The 24,394-nt window shown below is 37.3% G+C and overlaps 1 protein-coding gene across 1 annotated transcript in view; it reads left to right on the top strand.

The window, feature by feature from the left end:
- Positions 1 to 24,394, top strand: part of IL1RAPL2 (interleukin 1 receptor accessory protein like 2) — a 575,701-nt gene that overhangs the window by 549,100 nt on the left and 2,207 nt on the right. Inside the window, exons 8-9 of the mRNA XM_068962509.1 lie at positions 7,199 to 7,342; positions 13,183 to 13,353. Of these exons, the coding sequence (XP_068818610.1) occupies positions 7,199 to 7,342; positions 13,183 to 13,353 (315 nt within the window). The remainder of the gene's footprint in view (positions 1 to 7,198; positions 7,343 to 13,182; positions 13,354 to 24,394) is intronic.

The following is a 24,394-nucleotide window of genomic DNA, read 5'->3' as shown; positions in this document are numbered from 1 at the left end:
TCCCCAGCAGTTCCTATGACTCACTCGCTCTTTTCTTACAGGTCTCTGTTTAAATACTACCTATTCAATAGGCCTTTCCCTGGTCACTCTGTATAAGATAGTACTACCCAATCTCTTTCTTTAAAACATTCTTTTAGCCTTATTGAGTTAAAAAAAGTGAAAGTGTTAGTCACTCAGTCATGTCCGACTCTTTGTGACCCCATGTACTGTAGCCCACCAAGCTCCTCTGTCCATGGAATTATCCAGGCAAGAATGCTGGAGTGGGTAGCCATTCCTTTTCCAGGTGATCTTCCCGACCCTGGGATCAAACCCAGGTCTCTTGCATTGCAGGCAGGTTCTTTACCATCTGAGCCATCATATAAAACTGACAAACAAAATTGTAAGATATTTTAAGTGTACAACATGATGATTTGTACGTTGTGAAATGACTCCCCCCTCATTGAGTTAATTAACAATCACCTCACACATCTACCTTTTATTTCTGTGTGTGTGAGAACATTTAATTTCTACCTTCCTGGCAAATTTCAATGATACAATCCAGTGTTACCCACTATTGTCACCATTTTATAGCTTGGCTCCTCCAACCATATTCACCTACTTGAAATCTGTGCCCTTTTACTAATCTCACCCTATTTTCTCCCTGACCCTCCATCCCCTGACAATCACTTTTCTCTTTTCTGTTTCTATGACTTCAACTTAAAAAAAATCCCACATATAAGTGATATCATACACTATATTTAGCTTTCTCTGTCTGCCTTATTTCACTTACCATAATGCACTCCAGGTTCATCCATGTTGCAGCAAATGACAAGAATCTCCTTTCTTTACTAAGGCTGAATAATATTCTGTTGTGTGCTGTGCTTAGGCACTCGGTCGTGTCCGACTCTTTGTGACCCCAAGAACTATAGCCCACCAGGCTCCTCTGTCCATGGGGATTCTCCAGGAAAGAATACTGGAATGGGTTGCCATGTCCTCCTCCAGGGGATCTTCCCAACCCAGAGAGCAAACACAGGTCTCCTGCATTGCAGGTGAATTCTGTAGTATCTGAGCCACGTGGGGAAGCCTATTCCATTGTGTACATATGCCAAATTTTCTAGATCTATTCATCCATTGATGGACTACCCATCACATTCTTTTCCCTCTCACTTGGCTCTATTTCTGTTTACTTTATTTACTGCTATCTGATATCATATTCCATATTTGTTTTCTACTTGTCTCCCCTGACACCTGATACACACATTAGAATGTAAACTTCATAAAAACAGGGACTTTTCCCTGCCTTACTTATTGCTGTATCCCAAGCACGTAGAATATACTAAGTGCTCAAAGGCATTTGTTGGGTGAAAATGGTCCTCCTAGATGACTAAAGCAGTTAGGTGGAGGATGGATAATAAGGACTGGTAAAGAGAGGATTTCCATGAGATCTGGTCTTGACTGGTATCTAATCTGGGTTATCTGAATGCATTTCTCTTTTCAAAACATTAAATTTCCAGATTGGGGGATAAAAACACAAAGACCTCAATAGCCAAGTAGATATGGCAATTAAAAGAAAAGGAAGGCTGGGTATTAAACACAGGTTACAGAAAACATGCTGTGCTTTAAAGGGCACTCATTACTCTTTCATAGAAGATTATTGTCGTGCTTGCTGAAAAGTGTAACTAAGGATATGAGAGCTTCAAAGTTTTCAAGTGAAGTTGAAAGACTGAATATACAATATTTTGATTTTTAAGTATTAGTATTGGCTTTTGGGGAAACATACAGACCAAAAAACCCTTTTTTTTTCCTGGCCCATGGTATACCAGTTGTACTCCCTGTTTTAGGTAGCAGTTGAATTTTTTCACTGTGCTTCACAAAAAGATGCAGTTCATCTTCCCTCATTCCATTTTACTTGGGAGCTCTCAATAGTATGGTAGAGGTTCAGAAAAGAACAAGCAGCCCTGCGGTCCTGATCCAGCATATCAAATCAGACTGAACTCTAATTCATCTTGCAAAATTTCAGTTATTTCCTTTAAAGTTGAACCTTTCAGGCTTTATCACAACGTAGCCTGGCATTAGTAGCCACACTTTTCATGTGGAATATGAGTATGGCTCCTTTTATAGAAAAGTAACTTCCTGATGATATAATCAAATATCTAAAATGCCCTAAGTGATCATTATAGAGAAGAAACATTTCATGAATCCTTTCACAAAGGGAAAAGGCCTTTTGTAAAGTGATAACTCATGTCTAATATACGCAGTTAACAGTGAGCCTTTCTCAAAGCAAGATGCCCCTTACCTATGTAGGCATCTTCTACCTGCATTTAACCTACCACTTCCTCACTCTCTGACAAACTGTTTGCCAGTAAGTACAAGGAACATTGTAGTAAGAAATTCATTCGAAGTGTTTTGAGTAGCCAAGATTCTGAAGTTAGTGCTAGGGAAATTCTGATGATTCTCTTTTCTCTGCGTATGCTCCCTTTACCACAGACACATATCAACGAATCTCTTTCTCTTCATTCCTAGCGCTACTGCCTTACCCTGAATCCCCAGCCTGTATAGGAAACCCTCACGTAGGATCGCCTAACCTGCTTCCCAAATTATGAGCAAGCTCAGAACATTTCCAGCCCCTTGACTTCAACTGCTGTTAGTCCCATCTTATGTTGTCTGATCTTCACATTCAAAGTGAAGAACTGGTTGGGTTCAAACTAAGAAGGTTACAAAGAACTACACTTGTACTTTGGGTGCCTAGAAAAAGTTACAGTCACATAAATATTTCCTGTTCTGGCTATCTCTATCCTTGTGAAGTGTATACATGACACAGTCCAAATAAAATGACTTTCACCTTCTCAGTCAGGGAAACGTCCCTGGAAGGATCTTGCTGAGATGGAAAGTGGCCGTTGAAAACAGAAGACAATAGAAAAGCCAGGTGTCATGTGGCTGATGACAATTCTGCCCTCTGATTATAGGATACACGTTTCCCTTTTAATGTGACTGCCTGGGCTGAATCAAAGAATACTGGCTGAATCTCAGGATCTAGATCCACAGTTTTCAATGTAAACAGCCATCATTAGATAATATCTTTCAAAGATATTTTTATAAAATGGACCCCAAAACCACAAAGGTACTTTTCACACCACAGCTTTCTTCCATAAGTTCACTGCTGAAAAAGGTATCTACTACTTGGGAGCACAAATTGTTCCTGCTGTTGAAGTTTTCTATCGACCTAATAGCAACTCTACTCTGTAAATAACACAGAAATTGCTGGACAAAACCCCATTAAGTGACTTTGAAAACAGTTCAAAGCTTTCTGACCAGAGAGACACTGAGGGAGAGAGACAGAGTTCATAAAAAATTACAACATTAAATGAACATTTTGCAACAGGAAAAACATGTTGAATCAAGACAATCAATAATCTAAGATCAAAGAGAATTCAGTTTTCAGAGTAAACCAAAGAAAATCATGTTGCTCTTTCAATTTAACACTAGCTATTAAAAATGCATAATTGATGTAACATGCTAAGAAAACAAGTGAAGATTATGATATTGCAGCCCCACAGAGGTCTCATAAGCAAGCTTGCCTTATCACCCACACAGAGGCTAGTAGTGGTTCCTAGGGAGTCACTTTCTAAAGGGAAGGCAGGAGGCAGAGCTAATATGACATAGGATTGTTTTTTATCTGAAGTTTGGTGACTTAATTTTCCAAATGACCACCTCTTACAGCAGGCAGGATAGAGATAGATTCCAGTTTCCCATCCGTGCTCATATGAGGCCCTTCATAATTCTACTTATTAACATATTCGTCTCTCAAAGCAGCTTCACTGCCTTATTTTCCCCCATCCTCCCCCTCTTCCTACTCAAAAGTATACCATCATATTTCTTACATTTCTTCTGAGTGACTCTCCTGACTGGCTATGCTGTCTCTGGCCACTACCATCTCCCCCCTTACTCCACCTCCTTTAAAATACCAAATTCTCTATTTCCCCATGAAACCTAAAACCTGTTCTCATATGCTGGACTCCAAGGAGCAATATGTGAACCATGAAATTCCAGATGTTCAAGCTGGATTTAGGAAAAGCAGAGGAACCAGAGATCAAATTGCCAACATCCACTGGATCATCAAAAAAGCAAGAGAGTTCCAGAAAAACATCTCTTTCTGCTTTATTGACTATGCTAAAGCCTTTGACTGTGTGGATCACAATAAACTGTGGAAAATTCTGAAAGAGATGGGAATACCAGACCACCTGATCTGCCTCTTAAGAAATCTGTATGCATTTCAGGAAGCAACAGTTAGAACTGGACATGGAACAAAGGACTGGTTCCAAATAGGAAAAGGAGTACGTCAAGGCTGTATATTGTCACCCTGCTTACTTAACTTCTATGCAGAGTACATCATGAGAAACACTGGGCTGGATGAAGCACAAGCTGGAATCAAGTTTGCCGAGAGAAATATCAATAACCTCAGTTATGCAGATGACACCACCCTTATGGCAGAAAGTGAAGAAGAACTAAAGAGCCTCTTGATGAAAGTGAAAGAGGAGAGTGAAAAAGTTGGCTTAAAGCTCAACATTCAGAAAACAAAGATCATGGCATCTGGTCCCATCACTTCATGGCAAGTAGATGGGGAAACAGTGGAAAGAGTGGCTGACTTTATTTTCTTGGGCTCCAAAATCACTGCAGATGGTGATTGCAGCCATGAAGTTAAAAGACACTTACTCCTTGGAAGGAAACTTATGACCAACCTAAACAACATATTAAAAAGCAGAGACATTACTTTGCCAACAAAGGTCCATCTAGTCAAGGCTATGGTTTTTCCAGTAGTAATGTATGGATGTGAGAGTTGGACTATAAAGAAAGCTGAGCACCAAAGAACTAATGCTTTTGAACTGTGGTGTTTGAGAAGACTTTTGAGAGTCCCTTCAGAGATCCAACCAGTCCATCCTAAAGGAGATCAGTCCTGGCTGTTGGAAGGACTGATATTGAAGCCGAAACTCCAATACTTTGGCCACCTGATACGAAGATCTGACTGATCTGAAAAGACCCTGATGCTGGGAACGATTGAAGGCAGGAGAAGAAGGGGACGACAGGATGAGAAGGTTGGATGGCATCACCGACTCAATGGAGATGAGTTTGAGTAGACTCTGGGAGTTGGTGATATATAGGGAGGCCTGGCGCACTGGGGCCCATGGGGTCACAAAGAGTTGGACACGACTGAGCGACTGAACTGAACTGAACTGAACTGAACTGAAGGAGCTCTGAAGGAGCTCCTCGTTTCTTTCGGTATAGCTACAGAATTCTTCAGTATCCTTCAATAACCTGCCTGAGATCTGCTAAGCCCTAGCATTCTGCCTGGCAATTGTAGTTTAGCTTCTTTACTCAAAATGTAAAGGACAGGAGCCAAAGTTCACTGCAAGTCATATGTTTTTAAGAAGTATTGCCAACAGTTCTATGGAGGAACAAAGAGCAGGCTTTTCACTGACAGTTTCCAGGATGGAGCTTACAAAACTGTGGTGTAATAAAAAGAACCTTAAATTTGAAATTAAAATATCTGTTTTCAGGTCTACTTTTTAACTATAAGACCTTGAGTAAATGAACAAACTGCTGAGTCAGATTCTTCATTAATGAATTTGGATCAGTAATTCCTGCCCTAAGAGATTACTTAGAGAATAGATGGTAGACTAGTAGAAAATTTTATCTATACATTACTTACTATTTTATTTTATAGTAAAATATTTTTTCTATAAAATAGTAAAAAAATATTTTTTTACTATTTTATAGATAAAAATCTATAGAGTATAAAAATCTATCACTTTATAAAGTAAGTGATTTTATAGATAAAATCACTGTTTTATCTATACATTAATAGACATTACTTGTAATATATATTATATACATTTATCTTTTTTCTTATTTTTACATTGAACCTAATTTATCTTAAACAATAAGCCTATATAGAGATAAAGGACAATCTCGGGGAAATACAGATGATTGATGATCTTCTTGTCAAGAGACCTTCAAGAATGGCAGTCTGTCATGCTCATCAATTTGATTTTGGCCAGAATTGATGCATCCAGGGAGGCTGATTGATGCCAAGGAAACTCATGAACAACTGATGTACAAACCAAAATACCACTCCCTTTTTCAGTTTGTAGTTACATGGTAAGCTGAATTAATAATAAAAGAGTCACTCGGCTATTATGAGATTAGATTAAAGGGAACTTAGCTCATTATATGGAGAAGGAAATGGCAACCCACTGCACTAGTATTGCCTGGAAAATCCCATGGACAGAGGAGCTTGGTAGGCTACAGTCCATGGGGTCTCAAAGAGTCGCACACGACTGAGCGATTACACTTACTTATCTCCTCTTTTGATGATACACCCTAGATTTTGTAATATCACTAATTAAGCTACAGATAAGTCACTATTCTCTGAGCCTGGGGTATATTAAGTCTCCTTCCATTATGTATTGATTTAAATTTTCCAACTGTTACAGTTCTAGGGGTGCCCCACTGGAACAACCTAAGGCTGCTATCAGGTACCCTTGTGTTGGCTGAATAGGCCAAGTGATTAGCCTGGATTTCTTATGCTCTTTTAGCCCCACTGGGCATATTATATTGCATATAAATTATAGTCATTTATTCAATTAAGTAGGAAAAATGGATAAGCTAATTTCCCCTGCCTGCCTTCTATTGGGTTATGTTCTACCAAGGTTAAATGAAATAGTTACATCCTGCAAGCTCATTAGATTTTATTTGATTCTGAGAATAATTTTATGATTCTGTTCTCCTATAGAAGAATAGGGCCTGTGGCCTAGGAAGTATTAGATGGTAATCTTCCTAAGCCAAAAGATAATTTCACAGAAACAACAAAATATTGTATATGAACCCAGTAAAAGGCAACTGTAATAGTTTCCTGAAATACACTTCAAGCAAAAGTATACAGGTGAGATATAGATGTGTTTTAATCAAAGTGCCAGAGACTATCCTTTTTCAGATAAACATCACTTTCAACAGTAAAATTTCTCAAATATTTAGAAGGGAATTAATTTGATAAAAATTGATTGACACAAATGTATCAAGAACACATCTACCTACTGCACTTATCAAGAATCTTTTGTAAAGAAAAACACAATGGGCTGTACATTTTAGACACTAGAAATATTGGAAGTTCCTCAGTATTGATGATTTAAGTACCTTTTCCGGTTTATTTTATTTGTTCCAGATTTAATCTACAAAATTGAGCTTGCAGGAGGCCTGGGAGCAATCTTCCTCCTCCTTGTACTGCTTGTGGTCATCTACAAATGCTACAATATTGAATTAATGCTCTTCTACCGACAGCATTTTGGAGGTGATGAAATTGCAGATGGTAAGCTATCTTTTGTTGTTCAAGTTCAATTAAAAAGCATGAATTTGTGATTATGTAAGAGAATATCCCTATTCCTAGGAGATACATGATGAAAAATTTAAAGTTAAGAGGCTATGACTAATGCAATTTACCCTCAAATAATTCAGAAAAAAAATGCTTTTAATCTATCAAGAAAGAGAGCAAAGAATAAAATACTAACAATAGATGAACCTGGGTAAAGGATATATGGGTGTTCTTTAAAATCGTTTTATTTCTTGAAATTATTTTTAAAAAATAGTTTAATAAGGAGATATTAGTTGGTCAGGAGATCAATCAATGCTGTCAAAGCCCTTTCCCTTACTAAGAAACAAATTAAGAACCAATTTCATTTTTTTCTCTAGAAAATTCAAATTTGGGTACGGATCATATTTAGCTCTTCCTGGCATCCAAGAAAACCCAAATTATTTAAGAAACATATTAATAGCCATAGAGATGCTCGATTTAAAGCTAATAGCACATCTGGACCCACATATTTTGTGTGATTTTGTAACACAATTCTCAAAGGTGACTTCAAAGGAAAAATATTCTGACTGTAGCTTATAATTTTCTTATGTTTTCCATTCATGGCTTGTGGAAATCTTATAAATGAGATATTAGCAAAACGTTGTACTGAGCCCATTTCTTTGAACATTCAAAAATGAGTTAATTTTTCAAGAGAACAAACTACCATACTTCCCAATGAAAACTAATAAGAAATCATGACATATCATTCCTTATGCATAGTCTTCACCAGCAAACTATTATAAGCCTTGGGAAATGTGTGTATGGAATGCCCAAGGTAAGCCAAGATAAAAAAGAAGTCCAATTGTAAGTCATTACTTTAAAAAGCCGAATTTAAATCTTAGTTTTTATTGTATAGAATAATGAAAGTTAGAGCTCTTGTTTTGTTTTGAGATCCTCGAAGGAGAAGAATTTATGATTTTGTTTTTTTTTTTTTTTTATAGTGATAGAAGAAGGGCAGAGAGGTGATGGTAACATCAAAATTTTTGAGGAAGCTTTGATATTGGTCTTATTGTTACTATTATATGAGCAATGATATGAGTATGTTCTAATTGACTCCTATATTTTTTGCAGTAAATTAGAGAAATGCTGTTTGATGAATACATGTGCATGCTTATTATCAAAGAACTGTAATGATTGTAGCAACCTATTTAAAAGTATCACAGGCCCTTATTCAGATATATCTTTAAAATGAGAAATTAGAGCCTGTTCTGACCATGATTATAGGCTCCAACAATATGTATGAAAATGTAGCCAGTTACCTTCAGTTTCTGTATACAATAATTAATACTGGAAAATCTGACTCTTTAACCTGTACACATAAAATAATGAGATGAAATATGCTATTGGGGAAATTTTCACTGTTTTCCAAGTGCCAACGAATGACTAGATGGGGATGGCAATTAAGAGTGATAAAGATGCATTGTCTATATGAAAGTACATGAAAGGGAGTCTACTGTGATTCATTTGCTTTAGGTCATGATTACAAGCAATTTGTTAAAACTTTCTGTAAGTGAAGTGATATAATTTATTAAGTTCATCTGAAATAATTACTTTCATCATCCATATCCAATAATCCAAACTAACTGATCAGTTGTAGTACATATTTGTAAGATTAAATTCATGCTAATATCATAGGTTGCATCCATATCTTCAGTATTGCCCAAGTGACCCAAGATGACAAGTAATCTAGAGCATTTTGGTTAGAGAAGTGAGTGTATTGATTCCAAACCAATTATTTTAGGGAAAAAATGCAATGGTGGGGGACTTCAAGGGTTTTCAGCTGGAAGGAAAATTAAAATAGTTTACATGGAACTTGGACCTTAAACACACAATTGCTGTACTAGTTGAATGGAATACTAAAACGTCAGCAGGTATACAGCGAGGATGAATAAATGAATATTAAAGGCCTTTTAGATAGATCCAGTTTCATGATGCCAAATATCAGCTAGATACCCTATTGAATTTTTCATTTCTTTATTTAAATATTTTGACATCACAAAGACACACCATAGTTTTACCCATGTACCTTTTGTTCATGTTTTCTGTTTGATTCATATCCATAGTAGCATTTCCTGAAAGTCATTATAACACCCGTGGCAGATTCATGTCAATGTATGCAAAACCAATACAGTATTGTAAAGCAAAATAAAGTAAAAATTAAAATTAAAAAAAAAATTAATGCCATATTTTTAATAAAATAAAATCTACTTTGACTTCTTAAACATCTTTGATATAATTGATTTCATTTCAATTCATCAATGCTTGCCTAATTTATTTGACCTTTGAATTATGCAGTCATTAAATGCTTACCAAGTATCTACTATGTACCAAGCACCATGAGTGATGTATTTACTTACATATTAAATATATTCTTCAGCTGGATTAACCCTATACATACACACAGTGGTAGTATAGTAAGCACTGGGGACATAGTAATCCACAAAGTTCCACAGTCTTTGCACTTTAGAAGCTAAAGGATTTAGTACTATGTTTAGCAGAGGCCCAGAAGAACTGCATTGTAAACACAGACCACTTGCTGATGGTGAACAGGATTAAAATGAAATTTTCAAATGGGAAGGAGAGTGTGACAGAAGAAAAATTCTTCCACAGACAGTTTGGTTTCCTTCATCATAACTTCTCTCTTCATTGGGAATAACCAGCCCTCTCCTTTATAATGCATTGTGGTGTTTTCTGGCTTCTCAGATAAGCATAGTCAGCAGGATTGAATAAAGAGGAAGGCTCATTAGCCTCACATAACAAAGTGGTGTTGCTGAAAGGCCATTCGGTTTTAAAACAATTTTTAGGATTTGCTGTTAAGCTTTATTTGCATCGTATCGTATCATTGATATTGCTTTCTCTGCTCCTCTTTGTGAGCAACAGCTGTGGCTATTCATGAGGTTTTCTTGGCTGTCTACATAGAGCTGAAGTGCAGTTTTTAAAAAGTGGCCTGTGTCACTGCTTGCTCACTAGCTGGCATCCTAGGCCTTCGGGGACATCTGACATAGTGGCTTTGAGAGCTCTCTTCCTGCTCTTGCCATTTACCATAAGCTCTTCACCTTTAGTTCATCTTAAAGGGACATAACTGAAACCAGGAGCAACCATTTTCCCAAGAATGATGTATTCCTAGAATGGTATGTACAATCTGTTATCCAGACATGTTGAGGGTTAACACAAGACGTCCACGTTCTTTGTCATAACTTGACTTGAGATATAGCAATATTTTTCTGAAAAAAAAAAAAATGTCTTGATCCCTGGGAGAAGGAAGTAGCAATCCACTCCAGTATTCTTGCCTGGGAAACCTCATGGACAGAGGAGCCTGGTGGGCTACAGTCCATAGGGTCTCAAAGAATTGGACATGGCTTAGTAACTAAACAACAAAAACACCACCTATATTAGTGTATAGATGAAGCAAATAAGAATAGGACCAAGAAGCAATGGGTTAAGAGTCTAGAAGTTCTGGCCAGATGGGTAAAAGAGTCAGGTAGTCATAGTGGATGGCTAGCTCGTAGTAGATGCCCAACAAAAAACATTGTTGAATGAATTAATAAGTAGTTGAATTTCGAGAGGTTTGTGAGTTAGAGTTATCAAAGTCAGAGGAAACTAGGGTCTAGTCTGACATTATGGAGTTTGAGGCAGCAACACCATCTATCAAGAAAGATGAAATACATTCTGCTCATAGAAATGGATCTGTTTGTCCTTTGGCCTATTTTATTCTTCCAGCTGTGTATCATCGGCAACTCTCAGTCCCAGGTGAGTAATTATAGCTGGAGACAGTCAAGGGCCTGCAGGTGCATCCTGAGCCTGATTGGAACAGGGGCAGAGGTGCTAGGATTACCAGGAGGTTCTTACATTAGCATTGCTTGTGAACATTCTCGCTTCCAAGTGGTGTTTTATGCATAACAGTGGAATGTGCCTCATTTGTAAGCCAAGTGATCTCAACTACTGGGGCAGTCCTCCATGTGCGTGTGTTCCTAAGCAATCAAGTAACCCAACCAAGGCTCACACGAGTCTTTTCTAGCTAGAGAACAGGCTAAAGGGAAGCCTCCTGGCTTCAAGCACCATCTTAACATAAATAACCAGAGTTCCTTTCATGTGGGGATAGTGAAGCCTGGAACCTTACTAGAATTAGAACAATATAATCCTGACTCAGTTATCACTACAATAGTCATAGGGGTCCTGTGTGCTTCTTACCATAGGGTATTTGTTGTTATTGTTTGGTCTCTAAATCATGTCCAACACTTTTGCAACCCCATGGACCATAGCCCACAAGGCTCCTCTGTCCATAGGATTCTCCAGGCAAGAATACTGGAGTGGGTTGCCATTTCCCTCTCCAGGGGATCTCCCCAATACAGGGAGTGAACCCAAGTCTTCTACACTGGCAGGCAAATTCTTTACCTCTGAGCCACCTTGGAACCCATAGGATATTTATATCTCCTTATGTGCCTAGCATGTATACCTCTTTCAGCAGTTAGAACCAAATTATTAATGGTATAAGGAAAATGAGTGGCTGCTTCATTCTGTAAGGTATATTTTGGTCAGGTTTTAACTATAATCTAATCAGGTCTGTTTTAATGGAAAATATTTCTATGCTTTAGAAACAAATCTGAAATTTTTTCTGGTCTTTTAAAATTATTTGCAAGTAACTAGGTTTAATAGTTACTAAAATACTAATAGTTCCATATGAGTCTAGACTCACCACATTAAAAATTTTTCTATAAATAAGGGAATTTTATTTTTTTAATATAAATTTATTTATTTTAATTGGAGGTTAATTACTTTACAATATTGTATTGGTTTTGCAGGGGTTCAGGATGGGGAACACGTATAAATAAAGGAATTTTAAAAACCACTATAAATGGAAGAAAAAAATAAAAAATAAAAAAAATATAAACCACTATAACTTTTTCAGTGTGTCCCTTCTAAAACCAGTGGGGACTTTGAGGAGCTGTATTCATTAATAAAATCAGGGAAAAACTCTGTGTGTGTATACACATACATACACATACACATTTTCTCTTTGGGGAGACTGGCTCTGAGCCAATACAGCAAAGGAAGAAAAAATACATTCTTAAAGCAGTTAACTCTGACTAAATGGGTGAAGGAAAAACCTAATTTGGCAATATTGGAAGGATGTATATTTTTCAACAAAGGCCTCTTTTGGAAGTTTGTGTCAAATTAGTTGGCCATGGATTGAACAAGAATAATAGGCAATGCACTTGTATAAAACCCAGCTGCTGTCTCTAATATTGGGTAATGAACTGCATTTTGTATATGAGGATGACGACAGTAACCAACTGGAAGCATGGCATGTGTTGCTAGTAGAGTCTCCAGGAGTGAGGCTAGATTATTTCGATCTTCCACACTCCAGGGCCCAGCCTCTTTTGGATCTCTTACACATATTTGTGCAAACAAGGTACAGTCTGTGACCAAGTAACAGAGCCAAGCCAACTTGCACAGCAAGAGTTAGGATTCATGATCTTGGTCTATGTAGTCCTTCATTCAAACACACTGAGCTAATCATTCACAACAAAAGTTACAAATAATTCCCTTTTATTCTGTAAAAACTATATGTTGCCCATTGCATAGCAATTTCAATTCATATCCTGTGACTATAACTGGATTGTGTCGAAATGTATTAGGTTTCTTACGGCATGGCATGTGACTTATTTTTTCTAATTGTTAATGATGGTTATTAATTATACTGCTTATTCTAGCCTGTTAATTATTACAGATATTTAGTCCCGAAAGAGAGCCTGCTAATCATACATACAACCCTTTTGTTTTTCTTTGTATCTAAGACAACAAGGAATATGATGCCTATCTCTCTTACACGAAAGTGGACCAAGATACTTTAGACTGTGACAACCCTGAAGAAGAGCAATTTGCTCTTGAAATACTGCCAGATGTGCTGGAAAAACACTATGGATATAAACTATTCATCCCAGAAAGGGACCTAATTCCAAGTGGAAGTAAGTACTTTTGAGTTCTGTATTTTAAAAGTTTGGTTTCACTTAAGAAGTTATATGGAGACTTCAAATGTCAGAGCCAAGTATTTAGATTTTTCTTACAGGAGATTTTATTAAATTCAAAATTTTCCCCAATGCCTGTGTTATGACTTTCTAGCATCCAAAAATTTTTAAAGGCACTCTCACCTATATTTTAGGTATGGTTTTAAAATTGTGATTTAATTGTATATTTTATTATATTGCCTTAGTGCTCTTAGAAAAGTGAAGATCCTTTAAAATTGTATCAGTCAGATCTTTTTTTTGCATTTCAGATTTTCAATGCATTTCAGTCCTAAAACTGATCTGTCATTGTGTTTCTACTTATACCTACAATCAGTCACTAATAACTCTGAATTTAAGACTTGATACTCATTTCCAGATTTACAGAAAAATCCACTTAAAAAAAAAATAACTGAAAGACACATGTACCCAAATGTTCACTGCAGCACTATTTACAAAAGCTAGCACATGGAAGCAACCTCGATGTCCATCAATAGATGAATGGAAAAAGAAGCTGTGGTACATATACACAATGGAATATTACTTAGCCATTAAAAGGAATACATTTGACTCAGTTCTAATATGGTAGATATTATACAGAGTGAAGTAAGTCAGAAAGAGAAAAACAAATATCATATATTAACTCATATACATGGAATCTAGAAAGACGGTACTGATGAACCTATCTGCTTGGCAGCAATGGAGATGCAGACATAGAGGACAGACTTGTGGACACAGAGGGGGAAGGAGAGAGTGGGACAAATTTAGAGAGTAACATTGAAACATATATATGACCACGTGTAAAATCAGATAGGCAGTGGAAATTTGCTGTATGATGCAGGGACACACCCAAGATGGGTGGGATAGGGTGGGAGGTGGGAGGGAAGTCAAAGGGGAGAGGGCATACAGATACCTATGGCTGATTCATGTTGACGTTTGGAAGAAACCAACACAATGTTGTAAAGCAATTATCCTCCAATTAAAAAAATAAAGAAATAAATTTTAAAATGTGTATGAGGCCATGGGGTATGGCACCTCACTGTGTATTTAAATTCTTTTTAAGAAGTTCTAGACTATGGGGAGGGCTTGAGTGCCACTTTTCAGTTATGCTACATATTGAAAGTTATATTTGAGCTTTCAGAATAAATTCAGGTTCAAGAAAAAAATATATTTTTTTTCCTTTTACTGTTCAGAGTATTGTACATGGTAGTATAAGATAAATACAGAAAAGATATGGCCCCTACCCTCAAAGAGCTTAAAATGTCATTGCAGGAAACTAAAAGTGCTAGAATTAGTTTGCATGTGTATATGAACATCCCTGGGAAGAGGAAAGTAAACTGTAACCATAAATCAGAATATGGTAATTTATACACAAGGGATAACAAAATTAAAAAGCTTATATTTTCAGTACTTGACTGTATATGGAATATTTTTAGATACGTTGTTTCATTCCATCCTTAAGAGCAGGCACTATTATCTTCATCTTACAGATGAGGAAATAAGACCTGAAAGAAGTCCAGTATCAGTCAGCTGGCAAATGGTAGAGATGAAATTAGAACCTAGATCTATTTGGTTCTCTCTCCTCTAGATCATTATTTATTCCTCAGGAATGTTAATTCCAGTGATCAGAAGTCCACCATGATCACTAACTGGCAAGAAACAAATTGAAACAACTGAGTTTTGGTTGTTCATCACTTTTTCTCAGCGTGCATATATTTCTATATATGTTTGGGTTTGCACGTGAGTATGCACACTTACACATTCATAGGAAGAAACCAGACAATATTTACAGGTACACTACTTTCAACAAATGTAAGACTTCCTCAGATTTCTTGCCTTAGTCCTCACCTCTTTTCTTTCTGTAATTTCCTTCATTGTCATGACTTGAAATGCCAGTTCTGCATTGATTGAGCCCCAAGGAACATGCTGAGACCTCAGAGTTATTTTCGATTCTTTGGTATCTCTCTCCCAAATCCAGTGTCCATTTGTATCTTTTCCATGATGACTTCTACCATTCTAGTATAGGCCCTAATCAACTCATTCCTATTACTCATGCCTATTACTCCTTGCCTACCCTATTTTCCCTCTCATCCATCTATTCCCACTAATATGTATACCTCCTTCATCATGTCTCTCCCCTATTCAACAATCTTATATACGTCACCATCTCTTACAGGATTAAATCTACTAACCCTTAGCTAAACACTTGTACAGTCTAGTGCCAGCTCAGATTTGTCTCCTAAATTTTTCTCCTGCCATTTCCCTTACCCATTCCCATACTCTAGCCAAACTATGCCTTCCATGGACATTGTATGTCCTTGCAATGCCTTTGTTCCTGTTAGCCTTCTGTACCTTTACAAAGCCTATTTATCCTCTCCATATCACTGCCTCTGTGAAAACTCCATGATGATTTCTCTAACTCTAGAGTACATGGGGCATAATCACTTGCTTGACTATAAATTTTGTATTCCTGTGATATTTTGTATTATTTTTATATGTAGCTTTCTACGTATGTATGTCTTGTCTTCTCAGAGAGATCATAAGCTCCATGAGGGCGAGGACTGTCTCTCATTCATCTATATACCCCTGTTATAATCTAACAGAATACCTGAGCTCAGTAGATGCTAAATAGATGCTTGCTGATTTTTTTAATAGTGTTGGTATAAGACAAGAGGAAAGGAAATAAATAAAAGTTTTAATATTTTCATGACAGTATCTTGAAAGGCCTCTTAAACCAGTGAATAAGAAAGCTAAAAAGGAGCTTTCTGTGGAAAGAAAATGTAATTCACAGGAATAGTCTCAGTCCTAATGTGTATTTTTTTTCAGATATTAGAAAGAATATCTACAAGAGGTTGAGGTTTATCATTAGTGAAATATCAAAAATATCCCTTTAGTATTTTTTGTTTAATTCATTAGATTACTATGCATTTTTTGCATTTTTTGCCAAGAGCATCTCGTTAACTATCAAAATTCTGCAACATCAATTTTTAGATAGTGTCCTAAATTGTACTCAGATAATAGCATTACCAAAGTGGAATTTATATTCTATGCCAAGTCACCTTCAGTAGGATTCAGTGTGGATTCAATTTCTGCCTTATTGTATTACAGATTTGTTGGCGCCACAATAGACAGTCTTTATCAACCCCACTAAGTGACTTAAAAATGTCACCCTTCATGTCTGAACATGTCAACTTTGATTATGTTTCTTCTGACCCAGAAAGCAATACTTCAACATTGTGCACATCAGGAAAAGAAATAGGGACAACTTGGAACACAGGTGAACCACTTTACCTGAGACTCAATAGAGGACGCTTGCTTATTATATAAAGCAGCACCTAGTGTGCATGGGTCCGACTGAGACCCATGAGACCCAGAGTGAGATCATGAGAGCAAGAGAGATGCATCTGCAAATTGTGTTTTCTTCATTCTCTCAGTTTATTTTGATAACTTGACAGGTCAATGGAATCAACATGCTGTGTTAATTTAGCCAAACAGGTGGTAGAATAGTTTATACCTCAATGAGTCAGCTAGTTGACTGGCGAAATTGATTAGTTGTTTTGGTGTATCATACACAGGCCTGAATGTCCTCCTTGACCATGGGATGTGAGGCTTATACAAGTTGTACTTCCTAGCATGAAAGTACAAGATTTTAACTGAGGACTGTAATACACAACATAAAGGATAATAGGAGATTGTTGCCTTATTTATCCTGGCATTTAAAGAACATAATATAAAAATACCCAAGATGATGTTATTAGGATGAAGAGAGGTTTTATAGTCCATAGAAGATCATTTTAATTTTTTGAGATGATACAACAATTAAACTAAGCAGGGAGTTGGATCCTCGGTACTCAGTGGTACATAGGAAGGCTGCTTTTACAAGTAAGGGACAACTATGCAGTTTTCAGATGCAACCACTGGAGGGGGTTTGATTTTAATCCTTCCTTCCTGAATGAGAAAATTCATGTTCTCTGAATTCCGATTTGCGAGTGTAACCTGCAGAAGTTCTTAAAAAGGCCCTTTGACAATTTTTCCTTTCCATCAACATTTCAGAGCTGGCTGAGCAGTCACCATGTCACGATTAACGAGTTTTTCCTTGGCATTTTTAGCACGCGTTCAGGAAGTCAATGAAGTATATGAATAATATACTTGATTTACACATGAATGACAGAGTAGAACATTTTGGACTTAGTGTATATGTGTTATTAAAGAAGCTTCTATGGTCTGTAGTCACAGCCATTGGTACAGATCTAACAGGTTATGCTATATAAATATAGCCACATTCCTGTGGGGGGGGCACTAGTTACAATATTATAAGCTGTGTTTGTCCCTCACATCTCATTTAAAACATGTTGCCCCAAGACTGCTCCTTCCTCTAAAAACCAGCACTGAGGCCTTTGAGGATTATAAAAGCAGACTTCATAATATCATTCTTGATCAACAACAATAATTTTCTATGAATCAAACTAATGAATTTTTTTACACAAACCCATTCATGTTTAACACCTTCATTTTTGATGTATCTTCAGTTTATTTTTCACCACCCTCATGCTATTTCAAGTCAACCTCATCAACACACAAATCTCTGCAATGCATATGGTTTCAAAAGTACATGAATGTGTCTCCCTTACCTTATCTCCCCTCCCCCTCCCTCGCTCCTCCCCACCTCCCACACACGTGACCATGAGTTCTCAGGAAGCTTGAATGTAAAGATGTCACTTTCCAAGGTGAGGTGTATGTAATTGTACCCTCCTTGCATGCCCTACTAGGGAAGTGTCCCTTGGCCGTCATGAACCATCACAGATGGGAAGATCTGGCACAAATATTTTTCCTAAATGCTAAAACTAGAAGTCTTTAGATCTGGACATTATTTTCCTGGCAGTGACCTACCTTTCCATTCTTGAGCCTGTGACCAGAATCTTCCTTATGTTTTCTCAGGTTTGGTGCCTGAATGTGGCAAGAATTCCTACTTTCCAGTAAAAGTTTGGTCTGTCTCTTCCCAGGCTAGAAACATCTGTAGTAGAATAGCAAAAGCAGCTTTGTTGCCAACAGGCATCTGAATGTCAGAAGTGACAGGCAACCAAAAGAAAGCCAGATAGAAAACACCCTACTCAAACTGCCTAGAGACACAAACTTGAGAAGTAGAGATTTTCTCACCCGTGCAGCTGCTGGGTTTTGTGGTGTAAAGTACTATACACAGAGCACATTGTGTTCATGGGGCCTAGTGGATCCTTTAGGAATGAACAGATGTGCTCTGAAGCTGACATGTGACCAACAGAACCCAGCTGTGCAGTTGAGATTCTGAGATTGGGGACATTTTTGGATGAGTACCATTTAGGCTTTTGAGTCCATCTTATCTCTGTTTCTGCAGAGCTTAGAAAACATAAAAATATAAAAGTTTTTTAACTGATCAAATGGAGAAAATAGCATTCTAAGACTAAAATTAGAAGCAACCAAATCCTGTAGCTTTTGTTTGCCTTTTAAGAGAAAGTGAGCAGGATCCTTAAGAGTACATGTGAAATACTTAAAAACAATTATAAACTGAGCTAGTTCTGGCTGAAGCTTTAGAAAAATCTATAGATGATTAAGTGGACATGAAAGAGAAAAAAGCCTTTCAAAAGCTTTTAGCTGTTTCCTCTTCTACCCATAGGAAGACTATGGGGATCTCTATGTGAGTTATTCCTGCATTATTTCACCAGAGAAAGACATTAGTGAATGAAAAATATTATCAGGCATATGGTTGATCAGCCATGTCTGTTGAAATTATATTTAGGAATTTGGCTTCAAATATCAAATTGTCTTTCCATTTATTTTCATGCCCAATTTTCTGTTTCTCTCACTCAAGAATCCTAGGACTCCTTCAGTAATTTAAGGTAAAAATGATTATGTCTGATTACATTCTTGCATTTTCTAGGCCTTCCTCACTATTCTAATCTTCAGTTTTTTAATGGCCATGTGATTGTGCTGACATGAAAATGACAAATGACTGGAGAATACATCTGGTGTCAGATGATCCCTAGTCGCTTCTGAAGTGAGGCATGCAAAAAAATTTTTGTACATGGATTTGTAACTACTCATTGCCAATAGTTTCTCTAATAGCTGGACATATTGGACATTATTCAAGCAAATTGTCCTTGGGGAGTAATAAAATCCTTTTCCAGGCAATCTGATGTCTGTGACCTAAAAAGTGTGAGGCAGGGGTGAAGTGCACAATCATAGAAATTTAACACATTGTATACAATTTACTCACATGGAATAAAATTATATATGCCCACCAACCCCTTCATGTTAGAGTCTAGAGAGAGAGAACTGTAAACTGTATCCGATATGATCAGCAAAGTACTGTGGTCAATGGACTGAGGTTTTTCATTCAAAGTTTGAGGTAAAGGGAAGCCTCTGTTGTGTAGAATTTGAAACAGAGCACCTACTTTTGGGGAAGCACGGATAACAGACACCTTAAAAAAAGAGTTGAAGACCAAGATAAAATTGTCTTAAGTACCAAAGGAACCACAGAAAATACTATATAAGCAGCAAGTTGTCTTTTTCCATATTTATCAAGACTGCACTGATTCGAATGACAAATCTACAGATTTTAGGGCATGGGGGTAAAAGAGAAAAGGAGGGGAAGGACATTTTGCAGACTCTCTTTGTTTGCTAGTCTCCACATTTTCTTTCTTTCAGTATTCTCTGAAGGTGTTCCATTACCTACCTCTATTCTCAGTGAAGAGGTAAAGAGAAAAGCAAAACAATTCAGAAATATGGACAACATTCCAGAGTAGATTCTGCCCACCATCATCCCTTCCTGTCCATCCATTGATGAAATGCAAAAGCAAAGGATTCATTACCAAAAATGCAGCTTCCAAAGTCAAAACTAAATACATCATGGTTTCCTGCACTCACAAGGACTCAACAAATCCATGTTAACTGTTGATCAGCTTACTAAGCAAAATCAATTAGAACCCTTACAATAGTCAATAGAAAACAAGAATCCTGGCAAAAATAATTTTATCCCTATGAACTATGAGCTATCAAGTCAAGGACTTGGAGGAGGGGGCAGGGAAGGTTTTTGTAGGGCAAGTAATATTACACACTGTTTAGAAAGCCCCCTGCTCCCCTCACACACACCTGGCTAAATAAAAAAATTTGTAGCCTCAATCTCTGTGGCAGACAACACAGACAGATTCTTACATCTGCCAGAGGCAGAAGCAAGACCCGAAAGTTTTCACATCAGCCAAGATAAAGAGTGAGGTTGTCAACCTGTGTAACTCTTTCAATAAGTTAGTATTAAGCATCATTATTTTAAATGTAGGTAGTATTTTCAGTGAGACTACATTATAAAGTACCTCACTGTATGCCTCTGTTTATACCAGAGGCCTAATAACTTTTTCCAAATATATAGAGCTGAATAATACATTTTGTTCTTTGATACATGTGAAACCTGTATTATTTTTGCTGGTTTCTCCCCACCAGTTACAGGAGTGGATCCATCTCAGTGACAGTCAGAAACTGTCTTGATTTTAAGTTTTGATATATGAATCTATAGGTTTAATAAATGTCATTGCTGATAGCTATTTGTTATGTAGTATTCACTAAAATTAGTAGAATATTATCAATTTTGACACAGCCTATCTCACCCTAATGATTTGTCTGTTTAACTGATTTTAGATATACATAGCTGTGAGTATAAGCCTACCAAGATTCTATTGTTTGAAACTAAGTAATAAATTATGCTTTTACCTACAGACTAAGTACTTGTCTTTTAATTTTTAATATGCCTACTACCCCTGATAATGATTCTGACATAAGCAGCAGTGTCAGCACAAAAATAATTTATAATTAATTAGTTTGATAAATCAAGTGGATAGTAGGTAGTAGCAAGACCACATAGAAATTTATGCATAAGAATGTTTTCTCCTTGTGCTTCTGCCTATATCCAGAGTAGATTTAAAGCCTGGCATTTAGGAGTACTGAGTTCTTTGGGAAAAGTATACACACCCCATTAAAAGAAACTTCTTGGGGCTGCCATTATATTCTTCCTGATTCTATTTTGTACTTTTATTTCTTCTTTCAGTTTACTTTTTTGCTTTGATTCTAAGTGTCTCTGTTTTCAACTTTTGTAGATTGAATTCGACTTTTCTAAATACACTGGAATTTTGGTTTATACAACTGCCCATTTTTTTCTTTACAAAATTGTGAAGATCACAAATAGGTTAAGTGTAATAGCTTTGTTTCATATCTACTGTGGTTTCATAGCCTTGTTTAGAGAAGCAGAAGGCTGTCAGACACAGCCACCCATAGTTTATTCTGTCGTTGTTAAGTTACTTCAAAATTTGCAAAGAAATAACTTAATGTCCTTTCATTTAAGGGATGTTTTATATTTTTATGTGGAAAAAATAGTCTTCTAAGGGATTCCTGCTACTTGGTTGCTAAATTTGCCTGAACAAGTCAGGGCAAGATTCAGCAAGTATTTGTGTGTGCTGTGAATTTAGGAATTTTTTTAAAAAAATGTCTTCATTATCTCTTCATGGTAAGAAACTTTTTTAAATGGCTCCTGAAGGATTCTAGCATGTCTCACACAAAACCACGGCCCTACCATGGCAAACACCACTGCCTGTCAGGGACTACACTAGCTGAGGACCAGCAATGCCTTAATTTGATACCTGTTTTCTGCTTAGTTTATTTGGAACTTTTCCAAACCTAAACATCCTGATGGGTCTCTACTTTAGGGGTGGCAGCCTTTCTCTGTAAAGGCTCACAGAATAAATATTTTAGGCTTTGTGGGTCATATATGGTCTCTGTTGCATCATATTCTTATTTTTTTTAACCCTGTAAAATGTTTTAAAAAATCATTCTTAGCTCAGAGGCCATACAAAAACAGGGCATGGTCCTAATGGATCAGGCTCCAATTCCCAGTCGTTGGATGCAGACATGCAACTCCAGGGGTTGGGGAAAATTCTTTTGTACGCTTAATGCATAGGAGCCAGCAACAACTCCCTGGATAAAGATTAGCAAGTAAAAAATATTGTTAACTCTACCTGCTGGGTCCCTTGCTAATTTAGTATTCCTTTCATGATGTCTAGTTCCTTGTTTGTTCTTCCCAAAGACAAAGATACAGAAAGCAAAGACTAAGGAAGGAGGGGAGAAACAGGGCAAATAGAGGTAAGCAAAAGAGGAAGGGAGAGTCAGAAGGGGAATTGAGAAAAAAGGCAAAGAGGGAGGTAGAAGGACAGGAGAGACAGGACAGGAAAAGGAAAAAGATGAAAGGGTGAAAGAAAGAGGAGCAAATGGGTGAGAAAAAGAAAGAACATAGAAAAACAGAGAGCGCAGGCCAGAATATGGAAGTGAGGGCCCAGTTTCTCCTTCTTTTCTTTAGAGCCAGACAGCTCTTAGAGGCACCTCCCCAACTGCTTTCAAATATTGAGATTGCTGCCCAGCCACTGATCAGCATCCCAAGAAGTGAAATGTGGGCTTCACATCTGAAAACTTCCACTTGGTTTTTCACCAAGTGAAATGGAACACGAAATTCGGGGCCCAAGAAAGTGGCTTGTGTTTTCTTTGGGACACTTGGGCTGTGTCTACCCAGGGAAAATTTAGATGTACTGACTGACTGACTCCAGGGCATATGATTAATGTATATATAGGGCAAACCAGGATAATTCAGACCTTTTTTTCTTCCAGAGCAGGTTTTCAGCTGGAATTATCTGGATGGTTGCCTCAACTCTCCACTAGGCTTTGCCAGGATAAGCAGAGCCAGTGTAGTATGCTGGAGAAAGGGACCACTCCCTCTCTCCAAGGTTCCCTTCAACACTCACACCCCGTGCAGCTGAGTGTAGTGGGATTCCTCTTGACAGGCATTCCTTCTGGGGGCAAATGCAAGTTCTGCCTAATTAATCTCAAAGAAGCCCCTCAAGCCCTAAATGTTGCATTCTGCTTAACTGTCAAATAGCAAAGTATAATAGACAAGTGAAGGGGGAGAACCATATTAATGGGGCAAAAATTGTATCCTGTTCCCTGCCCCAAAAGAGAAAAAGGATAATAAAGCCAAAACTTGTGTCTATGTGCGAGTGTGCTCAGTCATTTCTGGGGACTCTTTGCGACCCCATGGACTGTAGCCCCCGAGGCTCCTCTGTCCATGGGATTTTCCAGGCAAGAAGACTAGAGTAGGTTGCCATTTCCTTCCCTAGGGGATCTTCCCAACCCAGGGATTGAATCCTCGCCTCTTGCGTCTCCTGCATTGGCAGGCAGGTTCCTTACTGCTGAGCCACCTGGGAAGCCCACAGTCAAAGCCCATGACATCCCAATCAAATTTATTAGTGTGTGCGTGTGTTGTTTCTCTTATGACTGTGAATGCTTGAGCTGTCATTTTCTTTAAGGAGATAGAAATGTGTATAGCTTTACCTTTGTTTTTTAAAGTATAGTTAAAAAGTAAATTAAGCTACATCCCAACACATAGAAATAGTGTTGTTTATATAGGTATCATTTCTGTGACAAATGTGCTATGACAAAGTTTGTACAGATAAATTTTTAAGAATTAAATGTAAAGCTACAATTAATGAGGGAAGAATACTACTTGGGATAACCCCTCAGGAAATCATTTTGTAAAGAATTCTGTAAAAATAACAATTAACTCATACATAATCTGATAAAATTGTGTTTTCATGGACTCCTGCACTTATACCATGATTCTGGCTTGGGTTTTTGTTTTGTTTGGAGGAAAGGTGAAAAGAATAATGGGAAAGATGCATGATAGTTTATTTTACTATATCTTACAGATTCAACTTCTAATGATGAAGCTTCCCACATAACTTCTTTCTTTTTGGGAGCAGAAAGAAAGGAAGAAAATGAAGAGTCAGAGCTGTTGATACATTGGGATAATATTTTTCCACTCTATTGAAACTTTCTACCTTTCCTTCCATTGTTTCACCAGTTCTCTAAATGACAGAGTGATAAATTCCCCATTGCTACTTATGTGGTGTTTTTGTTTTGTTTTCATTTTTACTTTGTG

The sequence above is a fragment of the Capricornis sumatraensis genome, chromosome X (genome assembly GCF_032405125.1).
Source record: "Capricornis sumatraensis isolate serow.1 chromosome X, serow.2, whole genome shotgun sequence".
In the NCBI taxonomy this organism is placed as follows: Eukaryota; Metazoa; Chordata; class Mammalia; order Artiodactyla; family Bovidae; genus Capricornis; species Capricornis sumatraensis.
Note: the sequence above shows the minus strand (reverse complement) of the source record. Positions and strands in the feature narration are given on the sequence as shown.